This window comes from Oncorhynchus nerka, linkage group LG11 (assembly GCF_034236695.1).
Source record: "Oncorhynchus nerka isolate Pitt River linkage group LG11, Oner_Uvic_2.0, whole genome shotgun sequence".
Classification (NCBI taxonomy): domain Eukaryota; kingdom Metazoa; phylum Chordata; class Actinopteri; order Salmoniformes; family Salmonidae; genus Oncorhynchus; species Oncorhynchus nerka.
In genome coordinates this window covers 31,118,784-31,141,637 of record NC_088406.1, presented here as the reverse complement: position 1 = coordinate 31,141,637, position 22,854 = coordinate 31,118,784, and the positions used below count along the sequence as shown (strand labels likewise).

General features: G+C 42.3%; 1 protein-coding gene across 2 annotated transcripts in view; it reads right to left on the bottom strand.

The window, feature by feature from the left end:
- LOC115136669 (protein Aster-B-like) overlaps positions 1-22,630 on the bottom strand; it is a 93,458-nt gene extending 70,828 nt beyond the window's left edge. Inside the window, exons 1-4 of one of the 2 annotated variants that reach the window (XM_029672299.2) lie at positions 21,919-22,630; positions 21,263-21,805; positions 8,690-8,767; positions 6,814-6,840 (exon numbers count right to left, since the gene is read on the bottom strand). In XM_029672299.2, coding sequence (XP_029528159.1) covers positions 6,814-6,840; positions 8,690-8,767; positions 21,263-21,805; positions 21,919-21,935 — 665 coding nt within the window. In that variant the 5' untranslated portion in view covers positions 21,936-22,630. The remainder of the gene's footprint in view (positions 1-6,813; positions 6,841-8,689; positions 8,768-21,262; positions 21,806-21,918) is intronic. The other variant, XM_065024395.1, reaches the window with a different exon arrangement.
- Positions 22,631-22,854: the final 224 nt, after the last annotated feature.

The following is a 22,854-nucleotide window of genomic DNA, read 5'->3' as shown; positions in this document are numbered from 1 at the left end:
CTGTCAGTGTAAAATCTTTCTCCTATACAGTGGACAGAGTTAATGTTTTTTGTTCTGCTTCAATGCCATACAACTCTCCTTCCATGGCCTCCAATTGCTCTTAAATACAAGTAAAACTAAATGCAGGCTCTTCAACCGATCGCTGCCTGCACCTGCCCGCCTGTCCAACATCACTACTCTGGACGGCTCTGACTATGTGGACAACTACAAATACCTAGGTGTCTGGTTAGACTGTAAACTCTCCTTCCAGACTCACATCAAACATCTCCAATCCAAAGTTAAATCTAGAATAGGCTTCCTATTTCGCAACAAAGCATCCTTCACTCATGCTGCCAAACATACCCTTGTAAAACTGACCATCCTACCAATCCTCGACTTCGGCGATGTCATTTACAAAATAGCCTCCAATACCCTACTCAACAAATTGGATGCAGTCTATCACAATGCAATCCATTTTGTCACCAAAGCCCCATATACTACCCACCACTGTGACCTGTATGCTCTCCTTGGCTGGCCCTCGCTTCATATTTGTCGCCAAACCCACTGGCTCCAGGTCATCTACAAGACCCTGCTAGGTAAAGCAATAAGAATTGGTCGTCTAGAACATCTGGAACAGAGAGTAAAAGGAGGTTTCTGGGGGCGATAAAATAGCATCAAGATATAATATACAGACAAAGGTATGGTAGGATGTGAATACAGTGGAAGTAAACCTAGGTATTGAGTGATGAAGAGAGAGATGTTGTCTCTAGAAACATCATTGAAACCAGGAGATGTCATTGCATGTGTGGGTGGTGGAACTAATAGGTTGGATAAGGTATAGTGAGCAGGACTAGAGGCTCTACAGTGAAATAAGACAATAAACACTAACCAGAACAGCAATGGACAAGGCATATTGACATTAAGGAGAGGCATGCTTAGTCGAGTGATCAAAAGGGTCCGGTGAGTGGAGAGGTTGGTTGGGGGTCACGGCGATTTAGACAGCTAGCCAGGCCATCGGTAGCAAGCTAGCATAGGATGGAGGTCTGTTATTAGCCACCTCTTGCGTTCCGTCAGTAGATTAGTGGGGTTCCGTGTGGTAGAGGGGATTAATCCAAATCACACAACAAAAATAAAAACAATAGATATAGTTAGAGGCCCAAGAACATAATAATAATAAAAATAAAAAATAAATAGTCCGATTGTCTATTCAGATTGCAGCCGATAAGACAGCTAACGGTTAGAGGGCCACAGATGGGCGTTCAGGTAACGTCGCGACGGAGGAGCCAGCCGGATAACTCCTTCGGGAAGATAACGTCGGCAGTCCAGTTGTGAAGGCCCGGTGGGGCTCCGCGTAGGCAGTAAAACGGGTCCGGATAGGTGACTGCAGCCCAGGAGTGATTGATGGAACTCAGGAGTGATTGACGGAGCTGGCTAGCTCCGGAATAATTGATGTTTGCTCCGGAATCGACGAAAGCCGATAGTCACACGGATAGCAGCTAGCTAGCTGTGAGATCCAGGTATGAATGTCCAGAGAGCGGTTGAAATCCAGGGACATGGAGAGAAAAATTGGTCCGGTAGGTTCCGTTCCGAGCCGCACAAAACTGGCGATAGATTTTCGAGCTAAAGGATAGCTGATGACCACAAACCGTGGTTAGCTGAATACTAACGATTTGCCAGTAAAGAAGCTAACTAGCTTCTGAACTAGCTTCTGATTAACTTCTGGGCTAGCTTCTGGCTAGTTTCTGGCTAGCTTCTTGGAGGATTACAGATTTGAGGTAAATAATACTTTTTTATAAATATAAATTGGTGAGGCGGGTTGCAGGAGAGTGTTTTGAAGATGAGTTGATGGAAAATTTAAAAAATGTATGTGAAAAAAGTTGTGTGTATATATATATATATATATATATATATATATATATATATACGGGACACGACAAGACGAGGACAAAAGACGTCTGAACTGTTATGCCATCTTGGAATCTTCTCTGCTGCCAATGACTGGAACGAACTTCAAAACCTCTGAAACGGAGGTGTCCATTCACATTGAATATGTCTGAAAGTATAAATACCCTTCTTAGACTAAGAATCTTATATAAGTGTTTTTTTACACGCTAAGAATTCATTATTACGTCATATTGGAGAGTTTGAATGCCATTTAAGATTAGATCTCATATGCTTCTGTGTAACTTTCCACAAATATACTGAGTATGCTATAATGCATCCAAACAATGATGCAAATTTTTCTTAGTTAATCTACAAAATAATTAATATTTTAATCTAATTGGTGAAACTACTGACACTTGCTCCCCCAAATTATCTTCTTTATGACAGTCAAGTTTAGACCAATAGTCTATAGGAGGCAGTGGTAACATGGAACTCATCAAATGAATACGAGGGATGACATTCACTTAAATAATTGAGATTCTAGCATGCAAATAAGTGGCCATAGCGGACCGTCTTTTATGTATTTGTTGTATCTTTTGAAAGGTTTCTAAGTAGTTCTGCCTGCAAGTAGTGTGAATAGAGGGGGTTATGGTAATGCCTAAGTAGGTGATTTGTTTTTTCACTGCGAACATGGGTGGTAGTTGCATGCTTAACACAGCTGAGTTAAGAGGGAGTAGAGCTGATTTGGACCAGAGCAGGAGCTGAATGCTGTGAAAATAGACATTGGCTGGAGGGTTTTCTGAGTGTGAATACTTTCTGAAGGCACTGTATTATGGCTTACACCACAGCATTGTTGAATACTCGTTTCTGATTGGCTAGAAGGGAATTCTAGAATGGACATTAAAACCATATAACGGGACAGTTGGAAAATATATCAGGACACCTTGCAATCATGATACAATATGTGCCTACACATGCAGACCATACTTGCTAAAGTTACAATGCTAAACCAACAACTACATACTGAAATTTGATACACAATTCAAGACATTTTTTGGAGCATCTGATAATGAAAATAATCATTGTTATGTCTATCTAAATTAATGTCAATAGAAAACAGCTACTTTGCTGGTCGTGACTATGTTAGCCATAGATAGCAGGCTAGCTAGCAAGCAAGGGGTAAGAACATTGCCAGTGAACATGGCAACGGAACATAAAGAACAAACAACTGGGTCGTGTCTCTGGCAACCAAAAGATGACAAAGTGTTTATAGATAAATGTGTGCTTAGTATTGTTTTCTTTGGAAACTGTGGTATAAACACCTCCATTCTGTACATTACCCTGGAAAAATTAACTCCGCAAATGAAACGCCGCTGTGTCGTCCATTTTTTCCAAGGTAATGTACACAGAAAGTCTGCGTTTATCCCTTATTGTATCAGTAATTTTGAAAGGCATGGAGCTTAATTGCTGGACACAATAGAAACAGATTCAGATGTAGTTCAGTAGACTATCTGTACCTCATGTGATGGTAGTCAGTAGCTATAGTGGTCCAAACCTGGCTCTGTCTGTTTGTCACACCACCCACATGACTGGCCACTCAACTCAGGCCAGGCCAGACCAGACACATTCCACCAGACTCTACTAGTTTGCCTGATCATGTCCTGTCCTTCATGATCTGAACAAATAATAGGACCACGACCAACAGGAATGCATTTTGAAAATTGAATAAGATAGTTATGAAAGAGGATACTGTCACGATCGTCGTAAGAAGTGGACCAAAGCGCAGCGTGGTGTGAATGCATAATTTAATAGATAACGAAAAACACGAAGTAAACTGTACAAAAACAATAAACAAATAACGACCGTGAAGCTATCATAAGAACTGTGCTGACACAAGCAACTAACATAGACAATCACCCACAAACAAACAGTGAAACCCAGGCTACCTAAGTATGATTCTCAATCAGAGACAACTAATGACACCTGCCTCTGATTGAGAACCATACTAGGCCAAAACATAGAAATCCCAAAATCATAGAAAAACAAACAGACTGCCCACCCCAACTTACGCCCTGACCATACTAAATAACGACAAAACAAAGGAAATAAAGGTCAGAACGTGACAGATACACTACCGATCAATTTTTTTTGAACACCTACTCATTCAAGCGTTTCTTTATTTGTACTATTTTCTACGTTGTAGAATAATAGAAGACATCAGAACTATGACATAACCAAAAAAAGTGTTAAATTAAAATATATTTTCTATTTGAGATTCTTCAAATCGCCACCCTATGCCTTGACAGCTTTGCACACTCTTGGCATTCTCTCAACTAGCTTCATGAGGTAGTCACCTGGAATGCATTTCAATTAACACGTGTGCCATCTTAAAGTTAATTTGTGGAATTGTTCCTTTTTAATGCGTTTGAGCCAATCAGTTGTGTTGTGACCAGGTGGGGGGGGTATACAGAAGAGAGCCCTATTTGGTAAAAGACCAAGTCCATATTATGGCAAGAACAGCTCAAATAAGCTAAGAGAAACGACATTCCATCATTACTTTAAGACATGAAGGTCAGTCAATATCAAATATTTCAAGAACTTTGAAAGTTTCTTCAAGTGCAGTTGCAAAAACCATCAACAGCTATGATGGAACTGGCTCTCATGAGGACCGCCACAGGAATGGAAGACCCAGAGTTACCTCTGCGGCAGAGGATAAGTTCATTAGAGTTACCAGCCTCAGAAACTGCAGCCAAAATAAATGCTTCATGTAATATTTGTGTTGTGGAGAAATGACCAGGCAGGAGACGGGAGTACAGTTAGTTTCATTTTCAAAACCTCTCGTGCTCAACAGCCCCCATAGTGCGCATGTGCATTTACTATTAGGTGTAGTAACATAACACTGCCGTAATACATTACTGCTTAGTAACAGCATAGTAACTAAGTTCAAATAACAGACACATCTCAACATCAACTGTTCAGAGTAGACTGCATGAATCAGGCCTTCATGTCAAATTGCTGCAAAGAATCCACTACTAAAGGACAACAATAAGAAGAGCTAAGCTTGGGCTAAGAAACATGAGCAATGGATATTAGACCATGGTAATTTGTCCTTTGGTCCAAATCTGAGATTTTTGGTTCGAACCGCTGTGTCTTTTTGAGACGCGGAGTGGGTGAACGGATGATCTCCGCATGTGTATTTCCCACAGTAAAGCATGGAGGAGGTGTTATGGTGTGGGGGTGCTTTGCTGGTGACACTGATTTAGAATTCAAGGCAGCATGGCTACCATAGCATTCTGTAGCGATATGCCATCCCATCTGGTTTGGGCTTAGCGGGACTATCATTTGTTTTTCAGGACAATGACCCAACACACCTCCAGGCTGTGTAAGGGCTATTTTACCAAGAAGGAGAGTGATGAGTGCTGCATCAGATGACCTGTCTTCCACAATCCCCCAACCAAATTGGGATGAGTTAGACCTCAGAGTGAAGGAAAAGCAGCCAACAAGTGCTCAGCATATGTGGGAACTCATTCAAGACTGTTGGAAAAGTATTCCAGGTGAAGCTGGTTGAATGAATGCGTAGAGTGTGCAAAGCTGTCATCAAGGCAAAGGGTGGCTATATAAAATATTTAGATTTGTTTAACACTTTTTTGGTTACTACATGATTCCATGTCTTATTTCATAGTTTTGATGTCTTCACTAATCTTCTATAATGTAGAAAAGAGTAAAAACAAAGAAGAACCCTTGAATGAGTATGTGTTCTAAATCTTTTGACCGGTAGTGTATAGCTGTGTAACCATGGTAACCCCAGACAAAGTACCTCAAACATGCCTAAGAATGATGAGGGACAATGGAGGATCAGCTCCCTGTGTTAAGCAGCTTCAACTGCAAATACACCAAAATTGTCATCAACAACCCTCTTTCTACCTAAAAAAATAAAATAATCAGTAATCCCAACCTTAACACAGCAACAACCAGTCATCCCACATACTAAAACAACACACTGCTGACAGACCTACCAAACTGTGACCTGTGTGTGGATAGCACGATACCCTCCTACACACATACATAATGAGTAATGACAGATGAACAAAGACAACTACCATATTGCACATACAAATCAAAACCGTCATGCATTTCTCATACCTCCCCATTACAATCCTATCACTCACCTTTTGGGCTTGTGTCATAAAAAGCAGTGTTACTCAGACCTGGCAAGTGTCTCCACAGGTGTAACCTTCAGAATGAAGTGACTGCACACAGATCTTCAAACCCGACCAAACAGAGTAGCTAACAGACTAATCGCAGCAACCTGCTGTCCACTAACAAAGCCCTGTTTGTGTCCCACATTGTGACTGATGTTATTTGTCCAGTAAAAGCAAACAATGACATTCCATGGCTTGCAACTGTATTCACGACTCGCCTTTCCAAATGTAAAGTGTATTCAGACACCTCAGTCAGCAGGGACAAAGCAATCTGTCACATGCAGGGTGGGCGGGCTGGGGTCCATGGGGTGACAGGACAGCAGGTTCCTATACACCACGCCATCTAACCCCACAGCCTATACACCACGCCATCTAACCCTGTGCTTCTACACCCTCATTGCTTGCTGTTTGGGGTTTTAGGCTGGGTTTCTGTACAGAACTTTGACATCAGCTGATGGTAGAAGGGCTTTATAAATACATTTGATTTTGATTGATTGATTGATTGATCTAATCCCACAACCTATACACCATACCATAAACCCACAACCTATACACCACACCATCTAACACCACAACCTGTACACCACGCCATCTAACACCACAACCTGTACACCACGCCATCTAACACCACCATCCCAATCTATACACCATACCATAAACCCACAACCTATACACCACACCATAACCCCACAGCACAGGATCCACCACCCAGCTGAGAATAGGACTATAAGGAAGAGCGCAGGCTTACCAGATCTTGTCCGCTGCACTGTCAGACCTGGAAGGCAGAGAAGAGAGAAAGCAGATGTCACTCACAGGGGCATCCTCATATACTTCACTCATACAGGTGAATAGCTTGACAAGTCATTGTCTCATCATCTTGGTATCTAACAGTGGGGTCGGGTTGTGACCAAAGCCTCAAATTTATCCTGAGAAAAATTGCATAATCAACAGTTATTGTCCAGTCGCAGCATTCTACAACAGGCATCAAAACAATGAGAGAAGAGGGGGTCATTCTGGATAATCTTGTAAACTAGTAAGCAAAGACAACAAACCACAAAATCCACTTGTCGAGGCAAAACCGCTTAAGCTCGTGCAATGAATACTTAATGCTAATAACCTAGCTTGCTCCTATTACACCGGAACATCCACACACTGCCACCGGCATCCCAGCTAGCCTACCGGTAAACCAGCTAATCTGTGCCGTGCTGTAGCTGCTCTGTGAGCAAACATACCGCTGCAGACAGCCATCGACAAAATCCAGAGCAGACATTAAATATAGTTGTTACCTGCAGAGGAAACAGGACATTCCATGTCCTCTAAAGCTTGTCCCCCCCCCCCCAGCAGCAGTAGCCAGGTATTACAAGCAGAGAGAAAAGAGGAGCATGCAGGACAAATCCCATAAGGTCAAACGTAAGGTTCCTATACGGAGCAGTACACAGAGAAATAGCGCAGGAAAAACTGTAGAGAAAAAGAGCAGTGAGGAGAGGGGAGTAGAAGAGAGTGAGATAGGAAAGGGAGAGTAGAATGTTGTAGTCTACCGCAGCTACTATAGAAGAAAGAGAGAAATAAAGAGTTAAAAAGGGGGTATTCCAACAGCACCAGCTCAGGCTGCTGATTTTTCAATAATGGTTCATACTCTGTATTTCATTTATTTCAAAGCCATTATCACAGCTTTAAGCTCCCTCACAGTCAATTTGGCTGCGATTTGTTTGAATGTCTAATCTTTTTCTTTCACCACTAAACCACAGTATGACGAATCCATTTTCATTACAAAAATGCAGCATTTGAAAGAGGCAGATATGACAGGTGCCTTTGGAAGCTTCAAACAGCCCTTCCTCTCTCCAGAATGAGCTACAGGCCATTGAGTTCCTCCTGATGTGGTATCTCATAGCTGAGATATGATCCTCTCTCTCGCCAGGCCAGCAGGTAGGCAGGCAGTCAGTCAGCCAGTCAGGCAGGCAGGCAGGCACCATGCTCTCCTCTATCTAATTTACTTCCCATGCCTGACATTTGTGCTCCCTGAGAACACTTCAGTATATCCCCACCGCTGAGGTAATATAGAGCTGGAGCCGCAGCCATCCATCCACCCACTCACACACAGCCCAAGAGAGGGAGAGGTGGGTTCCCACATTAAGGAAAAGTATGTTCTCACTCACATTTGAAGCACTACCACTAACATTGTGAATTACAATTGCTAGCAAATTTAGCATGCTTAATTACCACAGGTCACTCACTTAGTGAAGAGAACATCAAGTGCCTTGAATCCTTAACTTATCACAAATTGAAAGGATTACAAATGACTAAACGGAAGACTGACATGCCCCAAAGAAGAACATGTTCATTGCACTCATTACCAACAACATGGAAAATGCATCTAAATGGTCAATAATGGGTGTTACAATCCAGATGCAGCAGTGCTGAGGACCAACTGCCATCTAGTGGTGAAAAAGCAGCAGTATAAGGAGCAGACGGAGAATAGTCATTTGAGCATCCTGATTCATACAGTCAGCGCTCTCCCCTTGCTTTCATCAAACGATTAAACACTTTTGCATACATACAAAACGTAGAATACAAAAACACACAGAATACACATACAAGTAAATTCAGAATATTCTTATATTTACCTCTCCTCTAGGTTGAAGGGAGTCAGGGAGCGAGTGGAGTCATCGTCATGGCTACTCTGCTGGCTGCTCTGCTGGCTGCTGGGTGACAGAACACAACAGAGAGGAACACATGTCAGTCACACACAAATACACTCACACTATAAATCCAGTGAAAACATACGATGTGGCCCTACCCACTCCTTCAGGTACATTCATAGAGAATTTCACTACTACGGTGATTCTGTGTCCTGAGAATGCAAACTTCAGTACGTGTAATACCACAGTATATATACACACACACACACCTCTTAGTTATACCCACTAGATGGCCCTACAAGACACACAAACACTGATCATGAATCATACAAGAAGTTCACCTATACTGTGGCACTTAAGAGAATCCCACCAGTCCTGCTGTGCTGCTTGGCTACCCATTCGATCTCTGTGTGAAGTACTGATTTGATTCCCAGTTGGAGGTATATTAAGTCCATCCAGAAACTTTGAAGACATACAGGTAACTGCCAAAATAAAGGAAACACCAACATAAATTGTCTTAATAGGGTATTGCCCATCACAAGCTGCCAGAACAGCTTCAATGCGCCTTGTCATAGATTCTACAAATGTCTGGAACTCTATCGGAGGGATGGGACACCATTCTTCCACTAAAGACTCCATCATTTGGTGTTTTGTTGATGAAAAACACTGTCTCAGGCGCCACTCCAGAATCTACCATAAGTGTTCAATTGAACACACACACTTTAAACCTCTTGTGCTCTTTTGAGACGCCTCTTTTAAAGTCACTGAGGTCTCTTCTTCTAGTCATGGTAGCAAAAATAATTGGCAACTGGGCATTGTTATACATGGCTCTAAGCATGATGAGATGTTAATTGATTAATTAACTCAGGAACCACACCTGTGTGGAAGCACCTGCTTTCAATATACTTTGCATCCTTCATTTACTCAAGTGTTTCCTTTATTTTGGCAGTTACCTGTAGGTAGCTGACATGGAGAAATGGTCAGACATCTGAGGATGATCACTTTCAAAGATATCTGACATTACCTTTAACATGATCATAAAGGAAAGTTTTTAACATAATACATTTGCATAAGACAATGTTCAGAATTATCCAAAGAGAAGCTGAGAGCTATCTTTCCTCCAGTCTTATTCATGATATTAAAAAGTAAAGTCATTGGTGAAATATTTTTTGTTCATCATGTTGCCTCTGAGGAACCAGTTTAAAACAGCAGACTAGGCTAAACAATGCTTCAGTGAAGAACAGTCAATCATTACGTGTTTGGAGACCTTGTGAAATGGTGGTTGTGTCCATGACTCCAGAGGTTTTTAGAGAGGGCTTTTATTTTGCTTAGGTAATATGCCCCACTGTCAACTTTAGGTTCTGTGGTTTCTCAACTGGCGCGCCAGACAGTGAAGCTCTGCCCAAGTTTTCCAGGTAGTTATCAAGGTTGTTTTGAGGGTTGGAGGGAGATGTACACCCAAGTGAAACATTCAGCAATGTCTGGATTGCACCTGCTCTACAAGAAATCAGGTGTAGGTTTTTAGTAAACTCACTGCTCTGAGTTTGTGTGCATGTGTGTGTTGGTTAGACTTTATGCAAGTGTATGGAGTGTATATGCTGCACAACTGTTCATGCCTCTTTCAGAACACAAGCAATGAATGTTGGAGGTGGCATGAGGCCTCACTAAATCATTAATAACTCATACACAATTGATTCACTATGTGCTTAAAACATGATAGTTACTGTGAATTTAGAGAGCACTGGCATTACAGACTTTAGAGGCAGCCAGAGTAGTGGTAATGGGGTTCTCTCTGGGCTTTGAATTCTTTCCAAAGCAATTGCTTTTCAGGGTGGGTTTCTGAGAGACAATCCAAACAAAATTGAGGACTTTAATAGACTATTAGACAACCATATCTCCTATTATGTTATCTATATAAGTATCAACAGTGGTTGATTCGCAAGAAATAGCCACTTACAAAAAACGTGAGCAGGGTTAACATTTGTCATTCACCAAATATAAACTTGACATAGCTGTATTGCATTATGCAGATTGAACACTAACCATTACTTGTTAAACTGTCACGATAAGTTCCATTGTAACTACAGTAAGTTACTCACACTAACCAATGGGTCAATTTGATGTATAACTAGATGACTTATCTAAAACTGTAACAAATCTTTATTGGATGTCATACAGTACAAATGGATCAGTTTTGATATCTGGATCAGTTTTGATATCTGGATCAGTTTTGATATGGAACAGTTTTGATATCTGGATCAGTTTTGATATCTGGATCAGTTTTGATATCTGGATCAGTTTTGATATCTGATAAGACAATTAAAGACCCAACTCCAATATATTCTCCTAACAGAGTCGTCCCTTGTGTCAGAGATTGGAAATATCTGACCTAAATCTGCTTCAAGACTAAAAGTGTCTGATTGAAAAAAGTGTCATACCATGTCTGACTGTCTCACTTTCAATCTTACTGCTGCATGAAATAATTATATACAATCCACACTGGGATTTTCATACAAACTGGAATATATTTGCCATTGAAACAGTTGAAACTCTAGACAGACAACAGTACATCTAAGACAACTTCAGACCCTATCAAACTATGTTTTAGGCAATGATTAGAAACACTGTTTTGAGTCAGACAAAGCGCACATAGTAGTGTATTGTCTTGGATTGTCGTACAGAAATTCAGCCAACTCCTAAGGAATAGGGCCTAAACAATGGCCAAGTATTTACCCTTGGTACAGCCTATAGCATTATCAGTAATTAAGGTACTGTACTCACAGCATGTTTGATGGGTGTTCTCTGTGAAGTCCAGCTAAAAAGTGCTTAGAATGTCCAGAGTGGTCCATAAGTCACACAAGGCAGTTTAACTATTAATGCCGCCGTACCATGTTTATATATTAACTGACTAAATACACAGCTAGGTCGCACTTGAGCTTGGACTAAAGCTGTACCTGTAGCCGTAGAATCTAGAGTCATACATTCCTTTAGGTTACAATCCTTACCTTATGAAACAGACAGCTCAGTCACATTTTTATACACACAATAACCCTTGAGTAAGAATGTAACAATAAAACAATACTTCCTCTGTAACAGATTTACTTTTCGCAATGTTGAAATGACTGAGTTCAGGGAATACAATACAATTTAAGGGCTTTGCCCTGCTTGTTAAAGAGCTAACGTACGCTAACCCCATTCCGTCCAAATGTGCGCAACCGCGACATTCAAATGAGGCTGCAAAGAAAACAAAATGGGACTGTAACAACTGTGTTGACATCAAAATCTGGGGTGTGAACTACGTTTCTATTCAAGCGTTGATTGACATGGTAATAGCTCTATAGAATTGGAGAAACGTTTTTAAAAAACGGACCCCTCCGACGCTGTACATTACATTGTGACTTGTCATGGCGTAACGTACAGCACGCATAAAGCAACTAATTATGTTTTACAGCCTCTCTCCACCAGGTGTAGCACTTCTCTCACCGTTTAAAAACAAGAAAGGGACAGGGACAGGGTAAGGGGGGGGATACAGAGTCATTTTTTGCGTCATCACTGCAAGTTATCATGCTTCTGAAAGCTGCCACTTTCAAGAAGTGGCACACTAATCCGGATGCTTATAAGAAATCCTGCTATTCCCTCAGACAGACCATCAAACAGGCAAAGTGTCAATACAGGACTAAGATTGAATCCTACTACACCGGCTCGGACGCTCGTCGGATGTGGCAGGGCTTGAAAAACATTACGGACTACAAAGGGGAACCCAGCCGTGAGCTGCCCAGTGACGCAAGCCTACCGGATGAGCTAAATGTATTTTATGCTCGCTTCGAGGCAAGCCACACTGAAGCATGCACAAGAGCATAAGTTCCAGACAACTGTGTGATCAGGCTCTCTGTAGCCAATGTGAGCAAGACCTTTAAACAGGTCAACATTCAGAAAGCCGCGGAGCCAGATGTATTACCAGGACCTGTACTCAAAGCATGCGCTAACCAACTGGCAAATGTCTTCATTGACATTTTCAACCGCTCCCTGACCGAGTCTGTAATACCTACATGTTTCAAACCGACCACCATTGTCCATGGGCCCAAGAAAGCAAAGGTAACCTGCCTAAATTATTACCGCCCATAGCACTCACGTCGGTAGCCATGAAGTGCTTTGAAAGGCTGGTCATGGCTCACATTAGCACAATAATGCCAGAAACTCTAGACCCACTCCAATTCGCATACCACCCCAACAGATCCACAGATGACAATCGCACTCCACACTGCCCTTTCCCACCTGGACAAAAGGAACACATATGTGAGAATGCTGTTCAATGTCTACAGCTCAGCATTCAACACCATAGTGCCCATAAAGCTCATCACTAAGCTAAGAACCCAGGGACTAAACACCTCCCTCTGCAACTGGATCCTGGACTTCCTGACGGGCCGCCCAAGGTGGTAAGGGTAGGCAACAACACATCTGCCATGCTGATCCTCAACACTGGGGCCCTTCAGGGGTGCGTGCTTAATCTGCTCCTGTACTCCCTGTTCTCCCATGACTGTGTGGCCAAGTACGACTCCAACACCATCATTAAGTTTGCTAACGACACAACAGTGGTATGCCTGATCACCAATAACGATGAGATAGCCTATAGGGAGGAGGTCAGAGACCTGGCAGTGTGGTGCCAGGACAACAACCTCTCCCTCAATGTGAGCAAGACAAAGGAGCTGATCGTGGACTATAGGAAAAGGCGGGCCGAACAGGCCCCCATTAACATCGACGGAGCTGAAGTGGAGCGGATCGAGAGTTTCAAGTTCCTTGGTGTCCACATCACCAACGAACTATCATGGTCCAAACACACCAAGACAGTTGTGAAGAAGTCACGACAACACCTTTTCCCCCTCAGCAGACTGAAAAGAGTTGTTATGGGTACCCAGATCCTCAAAAAGTTTGACAGCTGCACCATCGAGAGCATCCTGACCGGTTGCGACACCGCCTGGTATGGCAACTGCTCGGCATCTGACCGCAAGGCACTACAGAGGGTAGTGCGTATGGCCCAGTCCACCCCTGGGGCCAAGCTTCCTGACATCCAGGACCGATATACTAGGTGGTGTGAAAGGAAGGCTCCAGTCATCCAGGTCATAGACTGTTTTCTCTGCTACTGCACGGCAAGCGGTGCCGGAGCGCTAAATCTAGGACCAAAAGGCTCCTTAACAGCTTCTACCCCCAAGCCATAAAACTGCTGAACAATTAATAAAATGGCCACCCAGCCTATTTACATTGACTCCTTTACAAATGACCTCAACTAATCTGTACCCCCACACAGTGACTCGATACTAGTACCCCCAGCATATTTCCTCGTTATTGTTTGTGTTACTTAATTTTTAAACTTTCATTAGTAAATATTTTCATAACTTTATTTATTGAACTGCATTGTTGGTTAGGGGCTTGTAAGTAAGCATGTAAGGTAAGGTCTACTACGCCGGTTGTATTCGGCACATGTGACAAATATAATTTGATTAGATTTTTTGTGGTAACAGGGACAATTACAACACAAGTAATGCTTATTGCATTGCTTTCAAGTACACTGAAAATGGCCTTGAACCAGATGTGACTACAATGGCTTCACCTGAGGCTTGCTACAGACAGAACCTCACTGCAAACAACGAAGCCTGGAACCTGTACTTTATTGGTGTGCAAAGGCTAGAATGACAGACCGTCCATTTTCAGGGATATACAGTGGGAGTGAATAATGCATGAAGTAAATGTATTGTGGTGTTGCGATTGCGAGAGGCTGCACATAATCTCTAACATGGCCATCGTATTGTAACGGAAAGCCAGCCAGTGGACGTAGAGCTTCCAGCAGACCATCCTCCACCTTCCCTCACTACATCACCTAGGCAAGAAGCAGTGCCTTGTTCCCATCAAGGCTGCTCTGACCATGCACTTACACGCCCTGCTGGCAGTGACAGCCCCCATTGCACTACATTGTAAATCATAGCAATACAAAGAATGGAAGGGGAACGCTGGAGCCAGCGCAGCATATGACAAACGGGCATCAAATGTGGGTCTGGATCAATGGCACAGCCCTGAAATAAGTGGTCATTTGTCACAGCTTCTTTTATGAATGCTTAATTCATAGCTGTGTGCTGCAGAGGCAGTCAGAAGCAGTGGTTCCCTTAAGGCTACAAGAGAGCAGATGGAGAAAAATGTCAATATCTCGTTATGTTCGCTAGCTGTGTCGCCCCTACCCAACAAGATGAAAATAGCTTGGGTCTTCAATACTGCCAAATAAATAATTGATGATGGGATTATTAATATTGAGTTGTGGTGGCTTATGTAACACATACGCCCACTGTTAGTCTTTTCAGTCTTCATCCATCAGTTCTCTCACAGCAAAACAGACCAAGACAGGACTATTCAGCAGCAGAAAGGAATACTATATGTGTACGTGAACCATTGACTGATAATACGGTGTGAACAAACTGGTTTTGCATCCCTTGAGGGGGATATACATGTGATTAGTCTGAAATGGTAATGGTCCAGTTTAGAGGTCGACCGATTATGATTTTTCAACGCCGATAACGATTATTGGAGGACCAAAAAAAGCCGATAACGATTAAATCGGTCGATTTGTATTTATTTGTAATAATGACAATTACAACAATACTGAATGAACACTTATTTTAACTTAATATAATACATCAATAAAATCAATTTAGCCTCAAATAAATAATGAAACATGTTCAATTTGGTTTAAATAATGCAAAAACAAAGTGTTGTAGAAGTAAAAGTGCAATATGTGGCATGTAAGAAAGCTAATGTTTAAGTTCCTTGCTCAGAACATGAGAACATATGAAAGCTGGTGGTTCCTTTTAACATGAGTCGTCAATATTCCCAGGTAAGAAGTTTTAGGTTGTAGTTATTATAGGACTATTTCTCTCTCTACCATGTGCATTTCATATACCTTTGACTATTGGATGTTCTTATAGGCACTTTAGTATTGCCAGTGTAACAGTATAGCTTTCGTCCCTCTCCTCGCTCCTGGGCTTGAACCAGCAACGCATCGACAACAGCCACCCTCGAAGCAGCGTTACCCATCGCTCCACAAAAGCCGCGGAGCAAGGGGAACAACCACTCCAAGTCTCAGAGCGAGTGACGTTTAAAACGCTATTAGCGCGCACCCAGCTAACTAGCTAGCCATTTCACATCGGTTACACTAGCCTAATCTCGGGAGTTGATTGGCTTGAAGTCATAAACAGCTGCTGGCAAACGCACGAAAGTGCTGTTTGAATGAATGCTTACGAGCCTGCTGGTGTCTACCATCGCTCAGTCAGACTGCGCTATCAAATCATAAGATTAGTTATAACATGATAACACACAGAAATACGAGCCGTAGGTCATTAATATGGTTGAATCCGTAAACTATCATCTTGAAAACAAGACGTTTAATCTTTCAGTGAAATACGGAACCATTCCGTATTTTATCTAATGGGTGGCATCCATAAGTCTAAATATTCCTGTTACATTGCACAACCTTCAATGTTGGGTCATAATTAGGTAAAATTCTGGCAAATTAGGCGGCCCAAACTGTTGCAAATACACCGACTCTGCGTGCAATGAACGCAAGAGAAGTGACACAATTTCACCTGGTTAATATTGCCTGCTAACCTGGATTTCTTTTAGCTAAATATGCAGGTTTAAAAATATATACTTCTGTTTATTGATTTTAAGAAAGGCATTGATGTTGATGGTTAGGTACACAGGTACGCGATTATATGCAACGCAGGACACGCTAGATAAACTAGTAATATCATCAACCATGTGTAGTGAACTAGTGATTATGATTGATTGTTTTTTACAAGATAAGTTCAATGCTAGCTAGCAACTTACCTTGGCTTACTGCATTCGCGTAACAGGCAGTCTCCTCGTGGAGTGCAATGAGAGGCAGGTGGTCAGAGCGTTGGACTGCCCTGAGGCAGTTAACCCACCGTTCCTAGGCCGTCATTGAAAATAAGAATGTGTTTAACTGACTTGACTAGTTAAATAAAGAGTAAATAAAGGTGTAAAAAAAAAAAAAAAAAAAAAAATTGTCCAAATCGGTGTCCAAAAATACCGATTTCCGATTGCTATGAAAACTTGAAATCGTCCCTAATTAAATCGGCCATTCTGATTAAATCGGTCAATCTATAGTCCAGTTATTTTATCTTGAGAGCTGATGGGGTTATGCACACATGCCTCTAGGTAAAATATATATGTTTTCTGTCAAATGGCATGGATATGTTGTAATCACCCTCTATGTCTACCATCTGCTGCTACCATCTCTGCTCCCTGCTGGGGGAGAGGGAGAAAACAAATCCCAGCAGAACTAGAAGCTCCTCCATTCCCATGAACATGACAAGAACACAGTCTGCACTGCAGGTTCTCATCTAATTGTGTAATTTTCTGACAAATCCAATTTTATGAATCACATGCTTCGTAGACAAACAGTGAAATAAATGCTTGACGTTAGTGTGCGTGTGTGTTAGGAGACTGCCTGTTACACAAATGCAGTAAGCCAAGGTAAGTTGCTAGCTAGCATTAAACTTATCTTGTAAAAAACAATCAATCATAATCACTAGTTAACTACACATGGTTGATGATATTACTAGATATTATCTAACGTGTCCTGTGTTGCATATAATCTGACTGAGCATACAAGCATACAAGTATCTAAGTAGCAGGCGCATAAACATTCATTCAAACAGCACTTTCGTGCGTTTTGCCAGCAGCTCTTCATTGTGCATCAAGCATTGCGCGGTTTATGACTTCAAACCTATCAACTCCCGAGATGAGGCTGGTGTGACCGAAGTGAAATGGCTGGCTAGTTAGCTCGCACTAATAGCATTTCAAACTTCACTCGCTCTGATCCTTGGGGTGGTTGTTTCCCTTGCTCTGCTGGGGTAATGCTGCTTTGATGTTGTGGCTGTTGTCGTTGTGTTGCTGGTTCGAGCCCAGGGAGGACTGAGGAGAGGGACGAAAGCTATACTGTTACACTGGCAATACTAAAGTGCCTATAAGAACATCCAATAGTCAAAGGTTAATGAAATACAAATGGTATAGAAGGAAATAGTCCTAAATAACTACAACCTAAAAGAGTCTTACCTGAGAATATTCAATACTCATGTTAAAAGGAACCACCAGCTTTCATATGTTCTCATGTTCTGAGCAAGGAACTGAAACGTTAGCTTTCTTACATAGCACATATTGCACTTTTACGTTCTTCTCCAACACTTTGTTTTTGCATTATTTAAACCAAAATGAACATGTTTCATTATCTACTTGAGGCTAAATTGATTTTATTGATGTATTATATTAAGTTAAAATAAGTGTTCATTCAGTATTGTTGTAATTGTCATTATTACAAATACATTTTTAAAAATAAAAATCGGTCGATTAATCAGTGTCGGCTTTTTTGGTCCTCCAATAATCGGTATCGACGTTGAAAAATCATAATCGGTCGACCTCTACTCTGTAGTGCCTTGTGGTTGGAGGCCGAGCAGTTGCCATAAAAGGCGGTGATGCAACCAGTCAAATCAAATCAAATTTTATTTGTCACATACACATGGTTAGCAGATGTTAGTGCGAGTGTAGCGAAATGCTTGTGCTTCTAGTTCCGACAATGCAGTAATAACCAACAAGTAATCTAGCTAACAATTCCAAAACTACTACCTTATAGACACAAGTGTAAGGGGATAAAGAATATGTACATAAAGATATATGAATGAGTGATGGTACAGAGCGGCATAGGCAAGATACAGTAGATGGTATTGAGTGCAGTATATACATATGAGATGAGTATGTAAACAAAGTGGCATAGTTAAAGTGGCTAGTGATACATGTATTACATAAGGATGCAGTAGATGATAGAGTACAGTATATACGTATACATATGAGATGAATAATGTAGGGTATGTAAACATTATATTAGGTAGCATTGTTTAAAGTGGCTAGTGATATATTTTACATAATTTCCCATCAATTCCCATTATTAAAGTGGCTGGAGTTGAGTCAGTGCTCTCGATGGCTCTCGATGGTGCAGCTGCATAACCTTTTGAGGGTCTGAGGACCCATGCCAAATATTTTCAGTCTCCTAAGGGGCTTTGTCGTTGTTGTTTCCTCTTCACGACTGTTTGTGTGATTGGACCATGACAGTTCATTGGTGATGTGGACACCAAGGAATTTGACGTTTTCAACCTGCTCCATGACAAACCAGTTGATGAGAATTGGGGTGTGCTCGACCCTCCTTTTCCTGTAGTACACCATCTCCTTTGTCTTGATAACATTGAGGGAGAGGTTGTTATCCTGGCACCACACTGCCAGGTCTCTGGAGGCGGCCCATCAGGAAGTCCAGGATCCAGTTGCAGAGGGAGGTGTTAAATTGAATTAATTGGACATGATTTGGAAAGGCACACAACTGTCTATATAAGGTCACACAGTTGACAGTGCATGTCAGAGCAAAAACCAAGCCATGAAGTCGAAGGGATTGTCCGTAGAGCTCCGAGAAAGGATTGTGTCGAGGCACAGATCTGGAGAAGGGTACCAAAAAAAAGTTTCCTGACACAAGAACAAGCTAGTTGATCAGAATATAAAATGGAGTGTCAGAAATTGCTGTCTGCCTCGACAGAAAAATACTTAGAAGTCAGATTTTACAGTACAAAAATTATGTTAATGCCCTTGGATTTTGTAGGGGTGTGAACGTTGAAACGTCAAAATATTTGGGACGTTAACGTTAAAGGAATACTTTGGGATTTTTGGCAATGCAGCCCTTTATCTACTTCCCCAGAGTCCTATAAACTCGTGGATATCATTTTTATATACTTGTCCAGTTAACCTGGCTATTATTCTAATGAGTGCCGCCCCCAAAGATGAGTCAATAACATTTTGGGGTGGCGCTCATTAGGATAATGATAGACTTCATAATGACTTGTGATCAAATCTGTACCCATCATAGACGTTTATGTTTCACAAGTTTGGACATCACAGCACAGTATATATAGTTCAGTACAGTAGAGTTCAGTAAAGTACAGTAGACTATAGTCAGTACAATACAGTAAATTATACTGTACTCTACCTCTGCTCTACTTTACTGTACAGTACAGTAATGTACTATATTTTACTGACCTATACCCTACTCTACTTGTGAAACAGACAGCTATGATTGGTTCAGATTCGGACTAACCAATTTTCAACATCCATGAACGTCTGGTGTCGTTCAGGGATCAGTTAGTGTAAGGGCTACAGTAAATGGAAAGAGATTCATTTGACCAGAATTCAAAGCCTTTGCTTTTTCTTCATTTTTAGGATGGAAAATGTTTGGAAAAATGTATATTTGCCTTAATTAAAAAATATATAGACTAGCTTTCATTTGACACCAAATGTGCTCCTATGAACTTCACATGTGTGAAGTATATTGTTAATTGTGATATTGCTATGAGTATTTATCCTGCTACCAGACACTTTTAACCCTGTTTACATGTACATTCCTCCCTCAATCACTCCAGTACCCATGCACATTGTAACAGTACTGGCACGGCACTGACCTGTATAGAAGACCTGTATAGAAGACCTGTATAGAAGACCTGTATAGAAGACCTGTATCACTGCATTCTTGTTCTTTTCTTTTTGTGTTCTCTTGCATTTCACATTTGATTTCTTATCTATATTACTACTTATATTGTACATTACTGGGAAAGAGCTCGGAAGTTAAGCATTTCACTGTAATGTTTTATACCTTTTGACCATGCTAGTCATCTATGAACACTAACATCTTGGCCATGTTCTGTTATAATCTCTACCCGGCACAGCCAGAAGAGGACTGGCCACCCCTCATAGCCTGGTTCCTCTCTAGGTTTCTTCCTAGGTTTTGGCCTTTCTAGGGAGTTTTTCATAGCCACCGTGCTTCTACACCTGCATTTCTTGCTGTTTGGGGTTTTAGGCTGGGCTTCTGTACAGCACTTTGAGATATCAGCTGATCTAAGAAGGGCTATATAAATACATTTGATACCTGCTGTATCCTGTGCATGTAACAATACAACTTGAAACTAGTGCTCATGGGTCTTTTTACATGGAAATGCACATTAACCAAATCATTAGGCTGCAGTCAAACATTAATCCACTGACCCTATGTTCTCTAAATACGGCTATGTGCAGTTTCGCAAGGACTTTAAAGATTTGTTCACCTCTAGGTCATGGTGCAGTTGAATGCTGTATTGAGGTGGTATAACTGACAGCATTAGTTCCTGCCTCTTGGTGTGTAAAAAACATACTTCAGCTATAATGTTGAATATAATGGGCAGCAGACTGCTGCCTCACAATCATAAACCTTTAAATCTTATTCAATCTTACAGCTCAATAAAAAAATACATTCTAAAATGACAAAGACCTTGTTCTTTCTGTTAGTGTTAGTACTGGCCAAAACATTAGTGGAAAGTGACAGCAGGCTCAAAGCAGCATGAAGGGTTTAAGGGGGAGACAGCAGGGAAGAAAGGAGAAGAGGTCTGGGTTTACATTTTGGGTGAGGTAATACCCCATACCAACCTGCTCTCGCTGCCGGTGTGCTCCTTCTTCTCTCTCACCCTCAGCCACTTGCGGAGCAGGAAGCGCTTGCGTCGGGGTGAGGCGCTGGGCGTAGAGAAGTTGGACCAGGAGGCCCCATCCTCGTCGCTGGACCGGGTGATCTCGATGGAGGGCAGCTGCAGGTACTCCTTGGAGCCCGAGTGGGAGCAGGTGGAGGCTAGCCACCCCTTCACCAGCCTGCCCCTGTCCTTCTCCCTCTCACTGGGCGCGTTCTTCATGCGCCTCATCTTGAAGCGCTTGCGTCGTAGCGTTGGGGTGGACAAGCTTGACCACACAGGGTCATCTGAGACCCCGCCGTTCCCCCCATCCGAGTAGGCAGGGGCATCGCGGGGAACACTCACCTGGAGCGATGGGGGCCGTAAGTTCTCGTTCATGGTAAAGGACAGTGGATATTGGAGGAGAAGTGCTGGCTGGCTCGCCGTTTTAGTAGTTGGCAGGCTTGCTGGGAGCTGTAGTTGGCGGAAGCTGAGGCGGTAGCTGGTTGTTGAGTCAGGTGCCAAGATGCTGCAACAGCACAGAGACACTTAAAAATCCAGGGTCGTCCTCATTTACTGATCTCTCATATAGCCTTATATACTCTCCTGGATCCTTACCACTAGTTTTAAAAGTTAGCTTACTCCATGTCCCTGTGCATGGCCTGACAGGTGAGGAGGTGAGTCCTTCAGATACCCGGGGCCTGGCCTGGTCCTCAGCTTTGGGGAGATGTGTGGCTGTTGCTGGTCGTCAGGCAACAGGGCTAGCGGTTTGCAGCAGCGTCTCGGGCCAGGAGAGAGGGCTGAAATAGACAACAAACACCCTGTCTGTTCTCCAAGCAGCAGATGAAACATGTATAAGGTCTGTCAGGGAGTGTAATAGTACTCCTTCTTCTCTCCCCCGGAACTGGCAGGCCAGGTTACACACACACACACACACACACACACACACACACACACACACACACACACACACACACACAGCTCTCTCTCTGCTCGCTGCCTGCCTACTGCTAGGGCTGGCTGTCACTGCTACTTCCAATGCTAGAAAGGATGTCTCCAAGTACAAGCAACACTCCAGTCTTGAAGTTGACAGACCAGATGAGCTCTGTACTGTATGCTCCTGGGTGGTTGATTACTGTCCCCATGTGTTGTAGGCTGGGTAGGCTCTTGCAGTCCGTCGCCTGGAGTACCGCTGTCCTTTCTCTCGCGCCGCACAGACACCTCCTACAGGTTAAAGGGAGGTGATAGGGGTGCTAGGTACAGGCAAGGCTGAGGGCGATGACACAGCAAAGGAGACACACATACAAACACATGCACACCCATAAACATGCACCCAGGAAACACAATGAACACAAGACAGAAAACACACACACACAAATATGTAGACACACACACACTTTCTCATTTACACTAACCTGTCGTTACACTAGTATGCCCATGTAATAATGCATTTAATGCTGTTAGCTGGCAGTGATACTCTGTCTCCACCATACACCTTACGGACTCAGAGAACATTAACCAATAAGAGAAGTTTTGAACCAATAGCCATGTTGGACACTGTGCTATCTAACCTCCAAA